At 25.8% G+C, this 19,766-nt stretch overlaps 1 protein-coding gene across 3 annotated transcripts; it reads left to right on the forward strand.

Moving 5' to 3' along the window:
* Nucleotides 1-75: 75 nt before the first annotated feature.
* LOC107167825 (guanine nucleotide exchange factor DBS) lies at nucleotides 76-15,227 on the forward strand. 3 transcript variants are annotated; one of them, XM_015517022.2, is made up of 20 exons: nucleotides 76-148; nucleotides 224-476; nucleotides 788-871; nucleotides 2,899-3,013; nucleotides 3,077-3,167; nucleotides 4,858-5,088; nucleotides 5,175-5,449; nucleotides 7,546-7,666; nucleotides 7,919-8,032; nucleotides 8,783-8,977; nucleotides 9,384-9,722; nucleotides 10,612-10,746; nucleotides 10,809-10,994; nucleotides 11,080-11,271; nucleotides 11,335-11,460; nucleotides 11,544-11,741; nucleotides 11,814-12,028; nucleotides 12,096-12,252; nucleotides 12,315-12,441; nucleotides 12,533-15,227. In XM_015517022.2, exons 3-20 carry the CDS (start codon nucleotides 793-795, stop codon nucleotides 12,640-12,642), a joined length of 3,006 nt encoding a protein of 1,001 aa, XP_015372508.1. In that variant the 5' UTR covers nucleotides 76-148; nucleotides 224-476; nucleotides 788-792; the 3' UTR covers nucleotides 12,643-15,227. The 3 variants fall into 3 exon arrangements, with proteins under 3 accessions (XP_015372508.1, XP_015372506.1, XP_089074913.1); XM_015517020.2 differs by having other exon boundaries at nucleotides 114-476; XM_089218787.1 differs by lacking the exons at nucleotides 76-148; nucleotides 224-476 and adding an exon at nucleotides 608-626.
* The last annotated feature ends 4,539 nt before the right edge of the window (nucleotides 15,228-19,766 follow it).

Here is a 19,766-nt window from a genome sequence, read left to right on the forward strand (position 1 = left end):
ATACGGCGACGGCGACCACTGCACCGTAAAAAAACAACAACAAAAACTAAAAAGTGTTGATAATAATAATGAGATTATGATTACAGTATTAATAATAATAATAATTTTTATAATATCACAATAACAAATCAACTACACCGTTTACCTGGTATTATAATAATTAATAGGTATTGTATTACTATACAAAACAATATTAGGTATACTTTTTCGTTTATTGTATCAGATTATCAAAAAGTGGACGGATCGACATTCGACAATCGTTGCTTGTTTCGGCCGAATTCCGTTCAAATCGTGGCTTGACGCAGTTACGTGCTCTTCGAGTGTTATTTTTCTCGACATTGCTCCCGCCGAGTCGCAGAACTTCCGGTATTTCAATTGTCCAATCGACAACGTTTATGTTTTTGTGATTTCAACCGACGACCATGTAATCTGCGAAGTCTCCAGTATCTTGTTTTATAATAATCCTATATTCCTATGTAAGTAAACGATCGTAGACATTGTTTATAGTAGTAATAATTGAAAATTATCCAAACGTCGAATAACTTGTAACGAAAAGAGTAATATTAGAAATTAGAATTCAAATTGTGTTTTTCATCGACAGTCGTTCACAGAATATTAATTAAAATGTAATATAATGGTGATATCACTGATCACCGTGTGTACAATAATAATTAAAATGTTGTTGCACATTATAGTTTTCTTTTATTATTGCAATCCAAAATATGATCCTAAAATCCTTCTGTAACAAATTTGAAAACTATTCACTAATTATTAATCCATTTTGCAGGAAGAATGTCGTCGATGCATGAACAAAAACCTTCGATTAACAATGTTTTGGATCTGTTGGCTCAACAGTTTATCGTGATTTCTGGTAAGTATACATATTATATAATATCTATGTGTATATTACAGCAACAAAATATACAAAATTACTCACTAATTTATGTATCTAATGCGTGTACTATTTTTAGTGTTCAAAAATGTTAATGTAATATCAATCAGCATTGCTGTAGGTACATGACAATATTTTACCAACCAAATTAAATTATATGATATATTTTTATAGTATTGGTTGGTAGGTAATCTATATTAAATGATATGGAACCGAGTGGCGCAACTAGGATTTTTTCAAGGGGGTGTCCGCCTGTAGCGTATACAGTATTTCCCCAATTAATTTCCAAATTTGTTAGTATACTACAAGTGACAGTTGTCACGACTACTATTAAATATTTTCCTATTATATTATTTTATTCAAACAATTTGAATCAAACCACCACCATAATTATTTCTTAATACACTACTGACGTCCAACGTTTTATTAACTAAACAATTAATATCACGTGAGTACGTGACATGTATGTTTAGATTAAAGTTACATATAATTTTAGTAATTATCGATAAACTATGGACAAAAGACTTAGTAACATTTATCAGTTATAAATTATAACACTAGATGTAGATTTAAAAAAAGACTGAAAATTTCTTTTCAATGGTTATTGAATATAATTAAATATAAATTTCCTATTATATGGTTCAAGGGGGGTGTCCAGACACCCAAAACACCCCCAATGCCGTAACTAGCTTTATATGCGCCCTTGGTAACCAATTTTATAAATTAATAAGGAATTTTTAGTATTTATATGAAATAAAAATTGCGCCCCTAGCGCGATCATTTTAAACTGCGCCCTTGGCCACCGCCCACCTTGCCAATGCCTAGTTACGGCACTGAACACCCCCCTTGGTTGCACCACTGATGTAACCCACAGGTATATTGAGAAAGCCTTGTACCTACCAAATGTTGTTTTTATCTTAATCTCTCATGTGTACAGGTAATAAATATATAAATAAAATAATGTCAAAAATAAAAATAAAACAATTTTTAAATTAACATCTAACTTACCTATCATCCAATTTGAGCGAAAAAATAAATATGATATCATAATACTTAATACATATATTTTCATTAATTATTTTTTAAATATCTACCAATACATTTTATTAAAAAGTGGTTGTTAGAAAAATCTTTTTTTAATATTATTGTCCGTGTTAGAATAAAATTAATATGAATTATATAAAATTATTTAATTTAATTTCTTGGTAGGTACCTATTGTATTTATTTTAATTTGTTTTGTTTGTCATCTGCATAAATGCAGGCATTTAATTTTACCCTTGGAATGAATTTTAAACCATTATGCTCAGGATTATGAAATGTTTTCAAAAAGAATATATAGCTTCGAAAAAACTTGAAAATTAGGATATTTTAGAAAAATGTAATTGAATAATGTTTTGATTTTAATTAATTAAAAAAAATATATATATATAAATTGTCCATTATTATTTATCTCAATTTGTGTTGGGTAATGCATTTTTCATAATTATTATGCTAATTTTATTAATTAAAAGCTACCTAAAAAATAATTTAATATTTAAATACCTGTTTATAATGTAGTTATAATAATTGAACCCAGTGGCGGCTCGAAGGGAGTATATTTGAATCACGTGATTCACAAAAATATTAATGGGTGGTTGGGTGGGTAGGTCTTATAGTTGGAAAAGGTAGATTGGACCATTTTTGCAGGTTGGTATTTAAATATTAAATTATAAATAATAAATATAACTTGTGTACTCGGCAGATAATGTACAATAATAAGTAATAACTAATAACTATATTTTAGGGTGGGTGGTGTAAAAATATTTAACGTGATTCGAGGGAAAAAAAGTTCAAGCCGCCACTGATTGAACCTATCATATTATTACTTATTTATTCACAATTTTATATTAATTTTATTCTTCACTTAACATTAAAATGATAATACAAATGATTCATATTATTAGATATATATTTAGAATTTAAAATAATTGTAATATATTTATTATTGTAAAGCTTTTTTTTCTAGGTGGTAAAACTAGAGAAGGTTATTCTATTATATCATTTCCTGATACTGGAAATTTTGTTGATTTACCCGACAAGGACTACGAAAAATTAATATCTTATATTACTTCAGTTCCGTCGTATGTATTAATTTTTTCAGATTTTATAAGTAAGATGTTACTAATGTATCATTTTGTTTTTAGATTGCAGGAAGCTGATTTAGGTTTTGTTGTTGTTATTGATAGACGTAATGACAAATGGAGTTCAGTTAGATATGTTCTCTTACGTTTAGCAGTAAGTTATTAGATATTCCATAGTATTCACTATTTGTTAAATCAAACATTACCACAATTAGTTACATCTATGTAATTATAAATTATAATTACATAATTTAAAATAGTGTGCAACAATTAAAGTTAACTTAACATTTATTTTTTTTAAGAAATCGGTCGGAGTTTAAATTGTTGATATTAATATTAAAATCATCAATTTATAAATTATGTTACTGTTTTATAAGGAAAATAAGTTAAAATTGATCTGTATTTATTGGCCTTAAGTTAAACATTTAAATATTATCATGATAATACGGTTTCTATGTTACTAAATATTCCATCAATAAATATTTATCGATAACTTGATATTTATCTAGTATTTTTAACATTTGTATGTAGATTTAAGTGTGAGTTATAATTTTGTCTAATCTAACTGAAGTATGATTAGTTCTACCTTTATTTCATTATCGTTAGAGTAGAATGATTAATAAAAATGCAAGTTAATACTAAATTATTTACAAATACGCACTAATAACATATTATCTTTGTGGATTATATTTTAAGTGATACCATACAGAGTGATTCTTTTAAGTGGGTACACTAATTATCTCGAAAAGTATTTACTTTTTCAAAATATTTTTTACATGGTTTCAAGTTGTTAAAAAACCAACATTTTTATTAAAAAATTATATTTTTAAATATTTTTTATCATTATCATTATTTAAGTTTTTTACTTTTTTGAATGACAACATTTTAATTTCATATTCCAAAGCAGAATATTTTTCTAAGTATTTTGATTCATTAAAATTTAATTTAGGGCTAGTAGTTTTTGAGTTATAAGTATTTAAAGTTTAAATTGGTAGAGTGGTACGGGGTTACCCCACAAAATGTTTGTCCTCTACTCCGCTTGTCTAAACTTTAAATACATATAACTCATAAACTACTTTACAAAACCTTGTAGATGTATTTTAAATAATAATAAAAAAAAAAACCTGTAATATTATATTTATTTAAAGTTAAATAGTTTTTAATATTAATAAGTATAAAAAAACATTTTATCTATAACAATCTAAAAATACAAAAAAAAAATTTTCAAATTATTATTAGTTAATTGTTAATATGTACATTTATTATACATCACACAAAATAATCTAAAAGTAAATATTACTTGTATTTTTACGTAAACAGCAGTTTTATTTTTAACAATATTTAATTAAATCACAATTTAAAAATAAAATATGTGCCTATTGAATTAATATTTAATATTAGAATTATAATTGGTAAAAAAAATTAAAAATTGTCATAAAATATAAGTTCAGCAATAGGTATGATTAAGTATTTAACAGATCTTGCCAATTCACTTCATAAAAAACAACTAGTGTAAAGTTTGATATTTTTAGCATCAGAGTGGGATGGTATTGTAGTAATTCTCCCCACTAATTTCTTAATGTGCACATTTATTTATATTCTTACACTCATTCAAATTGTATAGAAATGTATCCTAATCTCAGATAAATAGTTGTCTTATTAAATTTATTATTTTAGGCTAAACATAGTAAACATTAAAGCAAGTGTATAGTGATAAAAATTTACTATTAGAATTTAATCTAAAATATTACTTGACAGTCTAAAATCAATTCTTAAAATATTCCCTTTGATGTTAAAATAATCCACACAATTGATTATATAATGTTTATTGAACATTTTCACAGGAATTCTTCCCTGGGCTTATACACATAGTCTATGTGATCCGACCAAATGGTTTTTTACAAAAAGCTATATCAGAAGTGAGCAATAAGTTCTTTAAAGAGGAATTTAAATTTAAAGTGGTTATATGCAGTGTCATTGAAGAGTTACATGATTATGTAGATAACACTGAACTTACTGTTGAGCTTAATGGTACTTTGCCGTATTTTCATCAGCATTGGATACAACAAAGAATGGTAATGTTTATGCATAAAAAAACTGAATTTTGTTAATATAAATTATAATTGAATATTTTGTAAATTAAATAAAAAAAAATTTTAAGGCTTTAGAAAATTTTTCAAATGAAACCAATGAGGTTTCTTCAATGCTAAATGAATTCACTGAACGTCTAGCAAATGACACAGTTGATTTGCCAGATACTAGAGAACAAGCTGCAGATCTTTTATGTCGTCATGCAGTTGAATATGGGAGATTGAAAAAATGTTTTTCTGAAGCTGTTAAAAAAGGTGAAACTTTGTTGAGTGATTTCAAACAAGACACTGATACATACCATGGTACAATACCATCAACAGTTACCAATGTTGCTGCATTGGAAAGGTAATTTAATTATATTTCATTTCCTACGATTTATGAATAGTGGTTAGTTATTATTATTATTATTATTATAATATTACTATTTTCTGAAAACAATAAATAAATAGATTCTTGTAACAAGTATTGAAAAAATAAAAAAAAAGTTAAAAGTGTATTAAATTATGTAGGACTTAAGTTTAATTTATAAACTAGTATGTTTCGTGTCTTAATGATAACACTCCATCTCATAAAGTTTTTCTATTAACTTTGTTATTTTTCTTGAATTTCTTTTGTTCCATTTTATAATTTGTTTCCAATTTAGTTATTGTCGTTAAGTTTTCTAAAAACTTTCTTTTCACTCTGCTTCTGTTATACAGTTTTTAAAATGTAATTTTATTTTTGTATTTGTTTCTCTTAAAATAAATTATCATCATTATTCATTCACTTAAAAACTATTTTGATATTCATTCTAAAATGTTTATATATGAACTCTTATATTTTTTTCTTACTTATCTTTCAAATACTAAAAGTATTTTATTTGATTATGCTAGTTGAGATTCAATTTTGATCATAATGTATTAAAGCACCTGTAGTAATATGCAGGTAACATAGATATATCTGAAACAAGACATTTCTTATTTGTTTTCAATTGTATTATTCTTGTGAAATTACTCTCATTTATGAATTGCTATAGGTAAATTATGCTAAATGGCATCCTTGAACAGAGTTAAAATAATGTAATTAGAATTTCTTCCATTAATATTTTTGTATTTTATGTAATGGCATTTAAAAATATATTAAATATTTTTTATAAATAAATTCTTGTCTTTCATTTTTTACTATTAAACTTGCTATTTCATAATTTGCTTACAACAATAATTAACTTAATTAATATTTAATACAATAAAATATTTTTACTCAAGATGATGTCAGCATACTATTTATTTTTTCTCTTTGATCTATTCACAGCATAGTGAATTTAAATTCACCAGAACTAATGTTGTGTTGTTAGTTTTGCACATATTATATAAAAATGAATCAAACTATTCAACCTATCATACAATTTAAAGTTCAAAACATTATCTATGATTTTAAGTTGGTTATTTTACAATATTTAAATTTGCATTTCAAATTGTAATATTTTATTTACTTGCCTATAATCTGCAAACAAATTTAAATATTGTAAAACAGCATAATATTATGTATAAACACATAATGTTCTTGACTTGATATTTTATAATAGATCAATCTATTCAGTGGAATGTATATATACAGTAGTCATTTGATAATTCGAAAAAACTCTGTAAATCGAACTAAACGCTAAGTTCCCTAAACAGCGCCGGATAGAGACTTTTCGGCCTACCAAGATTTTAAATTTCTACCGGCCCATTCAAGTAATTTTTTATTATCACTCTTTTAGTATGTGTGCTTTAAATAATAATTGTTTCTCTAAAGCACATTTACAAATTACCTATTCAATAGGTATATTACATTAAGTTACTTAGTATACTTCAGTTATATTATTTAAAAAAACGCAAAATATAAGATAGACAATATAGATAATATAAAATATAATATAGATCACCTGGATTTATGCAATTTGTAAACATTTCATTTTATACTCATCAGTCATCACTCATGAGTCATGGCCCAAGTATGAGTAGTATGACGATTTTTAATAAATTTTTTATAACTATAAGTTTAAAATTTGATTTTCTTTTATATATATAATATATTTATATAATTATATGACGTATATTGTATATATATAAAATACATTATATTATTATTTTAAATTATTCTAGTTTATATCAGTGTTTGATATAATACTGATCTTGAATTTTTTACGCGGCCCACCGAGATTTTCTCGGTATCTCGCCAGTTCAATCCAGGGCTGCTCCTGAAAAAACCTCTATAATTAAAAGAAAATACATATATATCGGTTAGGTTCTGGTCGCCTCACTAATTTGAAATATCTGTCAGTAGGACATACTCAACAATTCAAATTTTTATTCCACGAACCTTTATAATTCGAATCTCAGGATCTCTTTATCTTCTTTATATTTTTTTATTCGAAATTGAAATTATCAACTGTGTAATATAATACATATTTTTAATAGATTGTTGGTACAAATGGAAGAAACAGAAAAAGTGTTTGATGATTTTTGGGAACAGTTTTCTGGACGTTTAAAACAATGCCATTCATTGCGTGCATTTGAAGAAAATTTTAATATTGTTCAAGTATGTAATCATAATTTTAATTGTTGGGATCTTTATTTACGGATACTTTTTAGTAGATTAAATATAACTATATAAGTACAGCAAAATTTCTATATTGAATAAATGTGGTTCTCAAAAATGTATCTTTTAACAAGATATTTTGTTAATTAGGAGTTTGTTAATGGAAGTTTCACATGTATTATTAAATTTAAGAATTACTAATACCAAATTATTTGCAATTAATTGTGCCCTAATATTTATAATTATATTTAGAGTTCATTAAATGAAAACTTGAAAATTCTATCTGAAATGACTGATGTTGGTGATTCCGTTGAACGAGTTGAAGTATTACTTGAAGAGTTGGCCACATTTCAGAATTCAATTCATGTATGTATTTTATTTTTTACATTATAATCTGTTTCTTGAAAGAATATTTTACATACAATAAATCTGATGACCAATATTAGTTTTATAAACTTATATTATTATTTTACAACATTAAGGGCAGTTTTATATTAACATAATATACATAATATTTAACATATAAGATATAACATAATTCGACTTTGATAATATCAAATAACTAATTAAGTACAGTTAAGTACAGCAATACTAAGACTAAATAATTCGGATTAAAACTGATATGAGGCTCATTATTATTAGATCAGTGTATTATGCAGAGGATAGTAGGTTATGGGTTTTGACCATAAAAGTCGACTGAGGATAAATATGGAAAAGACTGTGGTTTCTGGAATTTTAAGAAGGGATACAACATTTTATAATCAAAAAAAATACCAAGTACATCCAATATGCCTTTTGGAAATGAAAAAATGTAATTGACATCAGAATCAGAACGACAAGATGATATTAGAGGTTATTGCTTTTCCACCAATAGGTATCAACATTATCAATAACAGATATTTTTGGCAAGTTACAACAAAATACTTTTAAATACTTTTTAATTTTTTATAAATTATGTATTATAATTATAAATTTATTTTTTTAATATTTATTAATTTGAACACTTTACATCGTCAAGTTTTAATTTTTACTCTCAAATATTCTTTTTTGAAACACAGTTAAAATTTTTAAATAATTTTTATCCTGACTTTGCTAATAAAATAATATTAATTTTAGGAAAAAATAAAGTTAAGTCAAGATTTACTAAATTGTGGTAGACAATTATTAGTTTCCAAACGATTTATTGTGTTGGAAAGTATTCAACCAAAATGTGATGAGGTTCAACGTCTCCTTCAAACATTAAATGATCGTTTGGAAAGACGGTTGCAGACTCTAAATAAAAGTTGCGAATTACAGGCTAGAATTCAAAAGGTATGTATTAAATTTAATAATAATTTATCGCATATTATTTTATACTTTAATTAGATGTATGTACACACATGCAGCATAACTGACTTCTATGAAAAACATAAAACAATCTATACCTTAAATATAAAATACTCACATATCAGATATAACTTAAACTTAATGGGTAGTCATATCTGAAAAAAAAAAATGCTTATAACAATGCTAAATTAAAAGAAAAAAATCATTGTTGAAAAACTAATATACGTTCCAAACCGCTATGATTCACATCTAAATTTTAATCAGATAATATATACACCTAAATCAATAAAATAATAACAATATTTTAAAGCTCTTATTATTTTTATTCAATTTATTTTAAAACATTCTTAATATTGATATTGAAAGTAATCAGTTCATTTTTCATACATAGGCTAGTGAATGGTGTGCTAAAGGTGTTATGATTTTGGGTTCAGAACCAGCTGACAAGTGTATTAGTGCTGAACAATCACTTGCAGAACTGGAAGAGTTCATGAGTAGTGCTCATCACTTGAAAGTAGAAAGTCCCAGAGAATTTTACTCATTATTTGAAGATACCATCACACCTGAAACTAAACCAATAGTTACACAAGTTCTTCAGAGACTTGATGATGTTACCACCATGTGCGACAAACGTTTGGCAAGTCTTAAGCGTTACATTAATAAACCACGGCCTATTCTATCTGTGAATCCTGAACCAGCCATTCCTATTAATTTAGCTAATATGACCAAGGTAAGTTAAATAAATATTTATAAGTTATATTTGTGCATTGTAAATTAGTGTTTCATTAATCATAATAATATTATTACTATTTTTTTTAATCCAAAGTTTTAACACTTTCAATGTTCTTGGTGAACTATTACATTCTTGTGTTGTATAACATTATCATTTTATCATTTGCCAGTTACTGTATTGTTTTAGGAAATACTGACTTGTATTATTTTAAACTGAAACAATTAGATCATACATAGATATCAAAATTTAAATTTAAATAATATATTTTATGTAGGGTACACAGGTTGCAGAACATAAATAATGTAGCAGTGAAAATGTTTAAAACAGTGGTTATTGATTTATGACTATACATTGTTGTTCTTAATATATCTTTATGTATCTTTGTATACTTATATAATGAATCCAATTAATTTTGATAGTAGTTAGTAATTACTAATTACTGGTTTCTTTTAGGAGATATACTGTTTTATTTATTGATTCAATTTGAGAAACTGTGATTTTATACATAGTTGGTTGAGTAAATTTTTCCATTTAATCCTGTTTGTATTAAATATATTCTGTTAAATATTTCTTCACTCTGTTTAATTATTACTTGAGTTCTATGACCTACTCCTACATGTAGAGGCTATTTTTAGTCATAATATTGTCAAAGGTAAGTTTAGTATCCTTAGTTCATAATATAATTAATACAATTTGGTAATTTTTAATGTTCAAGTTAGACCATGTGTTTTAGTTATTTAACTTAACTTTTGTTTCCGAAAATTTTGGTCTAAAAACCATTCATTTTACAATCAGGAACCACCTATGTGGGTGTGTAATGTGTTGTATTATGTTATACTGTTATTGAATTTGGTTATGTGTAATTGACAAATTAATATTATTTCAGATTTCAAATGGTGTAGATGAATGTGATAGAGGTATCCAAAATGAAGAAAATAATGCTACTAAAACAAAACATGTCCTCACTGAACTTTTGTACACAGAACGACAATATACTGCTGAATTAGGCTCTATACTCAGGGTGTGTTCAGAAATAATCAATATTTATTTGTATTTTTCTATATAAAATTAAATTTTTTTCAGGGATACAAAGATCAAATGGAGTTTTCAGATATGAAAAACTTAATACCTGTAATCTTAAAGGGTAAAAGTGAGATTCTTTTTGGAAACCTTGAAAGTATTCATAGCTTTCATAATCAATTTTTTTTACCGGCTCTTGAAAGTTGTTCATCAAGTATTGAATCTGTTGCTGTCTGTTTTACAGATAATGTAATAATTGTTTGATTATTCATTTTCATAATCATGTTTAATCATATATAATATTATTGTGTAACTTTTACATTATTGGTTTCAGAGGGAAAAACTTCTTCAGCTTTATACTTACTATTGTGTCAATCTAACTAGGTCTGAAGAATTAAGAGAAACAGTTGGTGAAGATAATCCTTTTTTCAAAGCATGTCAAGAAAAACTCGGACACCGTTTGCCACTTGGTGCATATTTGCTTTTACCTATGCAAAGGATTACCAAATATCAACTTTTATTAAAAGTGAATTTGATAAAATATCAGTCATTGTAAAATTATTTTAAATGTAATTTTATTAATTTTTAGGAACTATTGCATAATGAAAAAAATCAAAATTGCATTACCAAGTTACAAAAAGCTCTGGATTGTATGTTACTTGTTCTGAATAATGTAAATGACAACATGCATCAAATTGGCATAACTGGATTTAATGTAAGTTATAATTTGTCTTAATGAAATTAGAATTAAAACTACAATAATTAAATATTACAAGATGAAATATTTTTTACATATAGGGTGATTGGAATGATTTGGGTGGTTTACTTTTGCAAGGGTCATTCTCTATGTGGGTTGAAAACAAGAAAGATTTGTTGAAAGAATTAAGACTTAAGCCAATGAGGCGTCAAATTTTTCTATACCAACAGGGATTACTTTTATGTAAAAAGGTATCTAAAGATAATAAACCAATGTATCATTACAAAAAATATTTACGGGTGAGTTAATTTTTTTTTTTTCATCTAACCTAGATTATAAATAGTTTCATTATGATATTCCTTTTTTTACAGATGTCACAGATAGGACTAACGGAAACTGTCAAAGGAGATTTATGTAAATTCGAAGTATGGTTAGAAGGGCGTCAGGAAGTTTACACAATTCAAGCATCAAATTTGCAGCAAAAGCAACAATGGGTGTCTGAAATTAAACGTGTATTGCTTGAGCAGTTAGCTGAATTGAAAGGAGAAAAAATCAAACAGTACATAAGTACTTTTGGAAAACATGTGTAAGTTTTTTGATTTATTTAAATACTATGTGTCTTCAAATCATTTTAATGCTATAAATGTGAACAGAAACTTACGTCAAACACATTCCTTGGATAACCAAAGTGAAACAGGATCTAATCGTAGTAGACGTCCACTAAGTCATCACGAAACAACTGATGATGATTCATCTGACTATAGCTTGACTGATGACGAATCCCTTGATGGGACAATCAAACAAAAAACAGTAAATTTATAGAAATCTTATATATTATCATTATAATTTTATTCTTATAACTTTTTTTCCAGGCTGATAGTTATATATCATTAGCGGACTATAATGCACTTCGACCAACAGACGCTACATTAAAGAGAGGCGATAAAGTAGATTTGTTAAAAGCTGGTTCGAGTAGTTGGTGGTATGTCAAAGTTCATGGTAAGTTTCATTCATTGTTGAGTGACAAATTAGTTTACTTTTAAGTTTTAACTGAAATTATGATATACCATACAAATATTATTTTACACAGGTTCTAAAACAGAAGGCTGGGTCCCAGCCGCACATTTAGAGATCAGTGGTCGTAAGTCATCCCATAGTTCTCAATCTGTTTGCAGTCATGGATCTACATCCACAGAATAAGTCACCCTGTTTTTTTCTACTCAATAAGTATTTATATGTTTTACATAATTGTGATATTAAGTATTTAAATTGTTTATTATTATTTATTTAGTCTTAACAGGACTACCATTAATTATTAATATTTAAGTCCTATTTTCAAACATTTATAATTATAATATACTGGTGAGCATGTCATTTATTGTGGCATAAAATTATCGCGATCTTCCTTAGAGTTAGTTCAGGAAACATAAAAAAGCTTAAGGTATGCATTATTTGTACCAAAATTTAGGATATTAAAGACTGGCATTGAAGGTTTTAGGATCATAGTATGTAAATAGCGTATCCGAACTAGATTGTAACTTGATCTAGTGTAACATCCATGAATACTAAAACAATTCATTTTATATGGTAAATTCAATTCTGTAATGATAATATTTAGATCACTAGGTTGTATCCTAAGTGCTAACACCAATGTGAGCTTAGATGCTCCAATCATAATTTCAACCAGTACTTAATTAATTCAATGGTTCTGTGTTACATTATTCTGTCAATTTCATTTCATACAGCTTTAAAAATTATATTGTTTTAACTGTTAGTTTTTAATACCAAAATTAATTGAAAAACTAATGTGCTAGTGATTAATGATAATACAAATTAACAAAACTTTTGATACGTTTTTACTTTGCACTTAATTATTATTTTTATTTTGTAACAAATTTTGATACCTCTAGCTCTTGGGCATTATCCTGTTTTGGTTCCTCTAATTCCTCGCATATTTTTTTAACTTAAACATGCATTATATTGTTGTTTATATCAATAATGTTTAGAAATGTTATTTTTTTTAATTTGGCAATGTGATAGTTGAATTAATAAATATGATTTTGTATACATTGATTGACTACTTAAAACAATTTATAACTTTTCTTTTTCATTTATTTAATTTCTTTCACCAAATGTTAAAGTTTTCTTAGTGTTATGTGCTAATGTATAATGTGATATATGATAATCAAAACTTGAATCACATAATTTATAAAAATAGGTGAATTATTATCTTTGAAGGGTAATTAAATGGGGGATGTTCTCTGTTTTTACATTTTAATAATCAATTTGTATTTAAGATAATTATATAAAAAAAAACTAAAATACATGTTGACTAAATTTAAAATTGTTTAAAAAGTTATTTTAATATTTCTCCATGAAACTTGACTATACTAATCAGTGTTCAAAAGTGATTTTTTTTTGCCATTTTAATTTGATCTTAATTAATTTTTATTTTAAATTCTAGTCATTAATATACAAAAAAAGTTTCTCTGTCTGTGCACATTTGATTTATTATTGTTTGTCCATTATGGATCATATGTTTCGCAACGCTTGACTAAAATATGATCGAGATTTTATTCCACAGTTCCTAGATTACTTTTTTTAATAAAAATTTGGCGAGAACTTAAATGAAAATAAAATGCAATTTATTTATAATTTTCAAATGCGGCTTTAAGAAAATGTTACTGGTTAATTACTAGTCTTAGTTAATTGTTTTGACTGGTTTCCTGATGTGGTTCTCCATTTTATAATATAGTATTGTAAGTCACATTTTAATAATTATTATATTATATTTTTAGTTTATTTTTCCTACACATTTCTCACCTTAATTGATTATCATTATTACTATTACTTATTAATTATTATTATTATTAATTTGATTTTATAATTGTAATATAAAGGAAATGTTTTCCGAAAATTGGCAATTGTTTGTTTTTACTATGTGAACATTTTATAAGCTTGAGCACCCTTATTATTAATTGAATTTTAATCATATTTTATATGGCTTATTAAGTTGTTTTTATAATGTTTGAAATATGAAAAATGTTATCATTAAGCTATGGATAGATTTGTAGCCTTACATAACGTTGACTTAATTGTAATCTATTGTACCTATTAGTTATTAGTTATTACTTGGGCCGATGACTTGTAGCTTTAAAAAAATATCAAATATGCACTTAAATATACAAAATATGCATTTAAAAAAAAAAAAATTAGAATTTTTCTGTATGTTCCATTTATTTTATACATTTAATTTTAATTTTAAGTATAGCTTACAAGTTACAATAATTATTTTGGTTAATTTTATGGGTTTTCAGATACTTTTTATAACTATATCTACTCAAATAACCCAACAATCAATCTAATAAGCAATTCTCGAGGTGTGTTTCTATGAAAAATATGTGTCTGAGAAAAGTCAACAACCGTATAAATATTATGATCAATATTTAAAATAATTTTGAATTCAATGTTATTTTGGCCGCCAACAAAAATATCGATAAAATTATAAATTATTTAAAATATGCATTTATATGCAAAATAAAATTTCAAAACTAACTTCAGCAAAGCATGAAACGTATTTGTTTCGTAATCTGCTATTTTTGTGACTGTGCAAAAAAATATGCAAATACTACAAGTCTTCTGCCCTAGTTATTACTTAAATTGTCTAAATAAATCAGTTGTATGTAAAATGCTAAAATTTAAAGATTATTGAGAGCAGAAACAATGTCACTATTGTATTGTTCATGCAAAAGTTTGTTGAAATTAAACTGTTTCACTAGCTATGATTTTGTATGTGTATTTTTTTAATAAAATTATATATAAAATATATATATACTTTATGGTGGCCAAGCTGTGAACCATTGAAGATATTCCTCGTAGGTATCCTAGTTATCAATCAAAACAATTATTAATGTATTTGCATTATATTCTATGTTATATTTAATACATTTTTTAATTGTTGATTAACTTAAAAATTAATATTCCTGAATGATTTCAGTATTCAAAAAATAAAAATAAAAATGTTTATATACAGTGTTACAGACATACAGCCATGTAGATTATAAATGTTACAAAAATTAACCTAACTCTATTCCAAAAAAGAATAATTAACAGTATTTCAGTCTATTGACAATTGACCATTTTTAATTTGTTAACCTATTAACCAGTAATCTGGATCTACAAAACTTGATAATTGATCTGAGTTACCTTTGGATTCTATATAAGGAGGCCTACATAGAATGTATTCATTGGTCAACATGCATAAAAATTTGGTATTCTTTTTTAGAACAGAGTACTATGTTGAATAAATGTGTGATGGAAATATGGCATAAGTTAATTTCCATTTTAGATTCTGAACGAAGTGATGAATGTATTGATTTTACAATGATGTGTGTTTTTATTTTTATTTTTTTATTTTTTATTTATTTATTTTTTTTTTTTGTGTCTGTGTACAGCATAACTAGTCGAAATAATGCTTCGATTTCAAACTTTGGGGGTGGTTTCCGATGTAAAATTGAAGATCCTTGGTGCATTATAGAGGTCAAAAGTAAACTTTTTCCAACAGTTTTCAAAAAAATCGAGAAAAACAAAAAAAAAATGACAGAAAAACGGGAATTTTTACGCAAAATCAGTTTTCGACCAAATCGATTTTTTTATATGGTTTTGACTTTTTTTGAGTTATTTATAGACCACTGAAATTTACACTTTTTTGAGAATTTTTTTTTTAAGTGTCGGTAAAAAAATGTTGGACGACCAAAAAAACTTGAAAATTTAATACAAGGTTCCTTATGAGTTTTTCTTATTGTAGCTAAAAAAAATTAAAAATCGTAAGTCACAATTTTTTTTAATAAGCTTTTATAGTTCAAAATTTTACGAAATCTGTCGAAAACGCGAAAATTTGCAAGTAATTTTGAAGTTGAAAAATCATAAAATTTTTTGCGTTTATAACTAAGGATTAAAAATACAACACTAAGTTCTCCATAAGTTTTCCTTCAAGTAGCTATAGAGAAAACTCGAAGTATCATTATAGAAAAAATTTTAAGTGCGTTTGAATTTTGAATTTTTACGAAATAGCGTAACGATAACGATTTATCCTGAAACGATTTTAAATATTTGTTATTATTCAAAAAGTATAAGTCCTAGATACTTGAAAATTTTACCAGTTATTAGGATTGGTATTTTCTTTACATGATTAAATTTTCAAAATATTTTGACTTTTTTTGAGATATTTATAGACGACTGAAATTTTCAATTTGTCTGAAAATTTTTTTTTGAAGTGTCGATAAAATTTTTTTGGCCACATCAAAATACTTGAAAATTTAATACAAAGTTCCTCATAAGTTATTCTTAAAGTGATTAAAAAATTATAAGAATACATAGGCACAATTTTTTTTTATAAGCGTTTATAGTTCAAATTTTTACGAAATTGTCGAAAATTTGCAAGTAATTTTGAAGCTGAAAAATCATAACATTTTTTGTGTTTATAACTAAAGATTAAGAATACATCACTAAGTTTTCCATAAGTTTTACTTCAAGTAGCTATAAAGAAAACTCGAAGCGTCATTATAGGAAAAATTTTAATTGCGTTTGAATTTTAAATTTTTACGAAATAGCATAACGATTTATCCTGAAACGATTTTAAATATTTGTTATTATTCAAAAAATATGAGTCCTAGATACTTGAAAATTTTACCAGTTATTAAGATTGGCATTTTCTTTACATGATTTAATTTTCAAAATATTTTGACTTTTTTTGAGATATTTATAGACAACTGAAATTTTCAATATTTCTGAATAAAATTTTTGAAGGGTTGATAAAATTTTTTTGGCCCAATCAAAATACATGAAAATTGAATACAAAGTTCCTCATTAGTTATTCTTATAGTAATTAAAAATTTATAAAAATACATAGGCACAATTTTATTTTATTAGTATTTGAAGTTCAAATATTGACTTAATACGTAAAAATTACGGCAATGTTCAAATTATCTTAGATAGAAATTCATAAAAATTTTTCTTTTTAGATCTAAGATTTGAAAATTTAATACAAGGCTCCTAACATATTTTTAAAATAGCAGTTGAAAAATAAAAGAAAGATATAGTCACAAATTTTTTTTATAAGAATTTACAGTTCAAAATTTGATTAAATACATAAAATATACGGCAATGTTCAAATTATCTTAGATAGAAATTCATAAAAGTTTTTCTTTTTAATTCTAAGATTTGAGAATTTAATACAAGGCTCATAATATAGTTTTGCAATAGCAGTTGAAAAATAAAAGAAATATAAAGCCAAATTTTTTTTTTACATGCATTCAAATTTTAATTTTGACAACATACGTAAAAATCACGAAAATTCGTAAATTATTTTATTCTAGAAATTCATAAAAAATTTTCCTTTTATACCTAAGATTTGAAAATTTAATACAAGATTCCTTACAAATTTGTCAATCTTTATCACAAAAAAAATGTCCACCGGAAATTCAAATTAAATTTTTATTAGCATTTGAATTTCAAATATTGACAAAAATTCGTCAAAACCAAGAATATTTGCAAATTATTTTGTAGTTCAAAATTCATAATATTGTTTGTATTTATATCTAAGGTTATAAAATTTAACACCAAGTTTTCCATAAGTTTTGCTTCAAATAGCTATAGAGAAAATTTGAAGTGTCATTATAGGAAAAATGTTTTGAGCGTTTGAGTTTTAAATTTTTATGAAATCGCGTAATGATAACGATTTATCCTCAAACCAGGTACATGTATATCTATGATAATATAAAGTATTATGAATTATGATAACTACACTAATTGATTAACCATGCCATATGCAAAATGCGTCTTAATTGAAAAATAAAATATTTGTTTCAAAATAGAATATATGACAATATTTAAATAGAATGACAAATCATCTCCGTTCAGAATCGTTTTTCGTATACAATGATACCTATCATTGCATTCAAATTTAATCCCATCCATTACAGTAACCTACAGTACAGCAAAGCGACATCCACGACTTACCCGCTTTTTTTTTTTTTTTTTTGTGTAACTAGCTTAATTCAAAATAAAGATGTTAAATGTTTATTAATTTATTATATCATACTTAAAAGTCAGAGATCTATTTAAATCTGAACTATGGATAACCACCTAGTAAATATGCTAGTAATGCAAATTTTAACATATGAACTTAGCATACTGCTGTATTACGTATCTATTTATACTTAACTAACTGAAGAAATAATTGTACATACTCAAGGGCGCCGCGAGGGAGGTGCAAGGATGTGCAATTGCACCCCCTGGCTTGTTTAAAAAAAATGTATGGTATTGAAAAGATTTTTTTGCATAATTATCTATTTAAAACTTTACATCCAACGTAAAAACAAAAATAATTTTGTATCGTCATATAATTTGAAAAAAATATTTCTAAGTATTTAACTAAAATAATTTAAACAATATTCAGAAATCAAAGTATAGTGTATACTATGCACGATGCACCCCCTGACAAAATTCCTGGCGGCGCCTATGTACATACTATTTCTATTAAAAATTAATGGTAGATACCCAATAAAGCATTCTAAAAGTTATGTTTAGTTGATAAATGGTCAAAAAAGTATAACATTTAGTACCGCAAACTATATTACATGCGCGCTGAACGGCGCGAGAGATGCCATAAGCAGATCCTGATTAAAAAAAAAACTCCTTATTGTACAATAACTTCTCACGCATGAATACATGAAATAAGTAACTCTATAGATGTTAAACCATAATAGGTGTATGCACATTTAGAGTTGAAATCTCGCTATACACAAGCATCAGCTATGAGTTATAAACAGATCTATATATTATGTACCATAATAATTTGACGTACCTTGATTATTTCAATAAACGATGCTGCATGGAGTATTAGTAAGACTTGTGAAAACAGTCCACCGCTCCCAGTGGCACATAGGTACTCAAAAATAAACAGGCGTAGCATATTGGCTTTTAGTCTAATGGCTATAGTATTTAATAGTTTATTTTTAATTTTTTTATACATAGTAGAATTGTTACGTTGTGGATATTTTTGGGGCTTGGAGACACCCATACTACTCACGGTACCCACCCGGCACCCACCTACCAAAAAAATCAGGGGCAGCAGCTGCTATCCTTGAACCCTCCAGTGTGCGCCACTGAATTCGCTCCCGTGCACTGGTTCCAAAGTTTTAAATAGAGGTAATTTAATTCAATAAAAAATACTTTATACCGTGCCGAAAATATAATGATTTTAGGTTAGGTAAATTTGACAAATAGCAGCGGTTTCACTTATTTCCTAAATGTTGCATAAT

The sequence above is a fragment of the Diuraphis noxia genome, unplaced genomic scaffold (assembly GCF_037042655.1).
Source record: "Diuraphis noxia isolate RWA-SAM2 unplaced genomic scaffold, SU_Dnox_SAM2 contig0002, whole genome shotgun sequence".
Lineage (NCBI taxonomy): Eukaryota > Metazoa > Arthropoda > Insecta > Hemiptera > Aphididae > Diuraphis > Diuraphis noxia.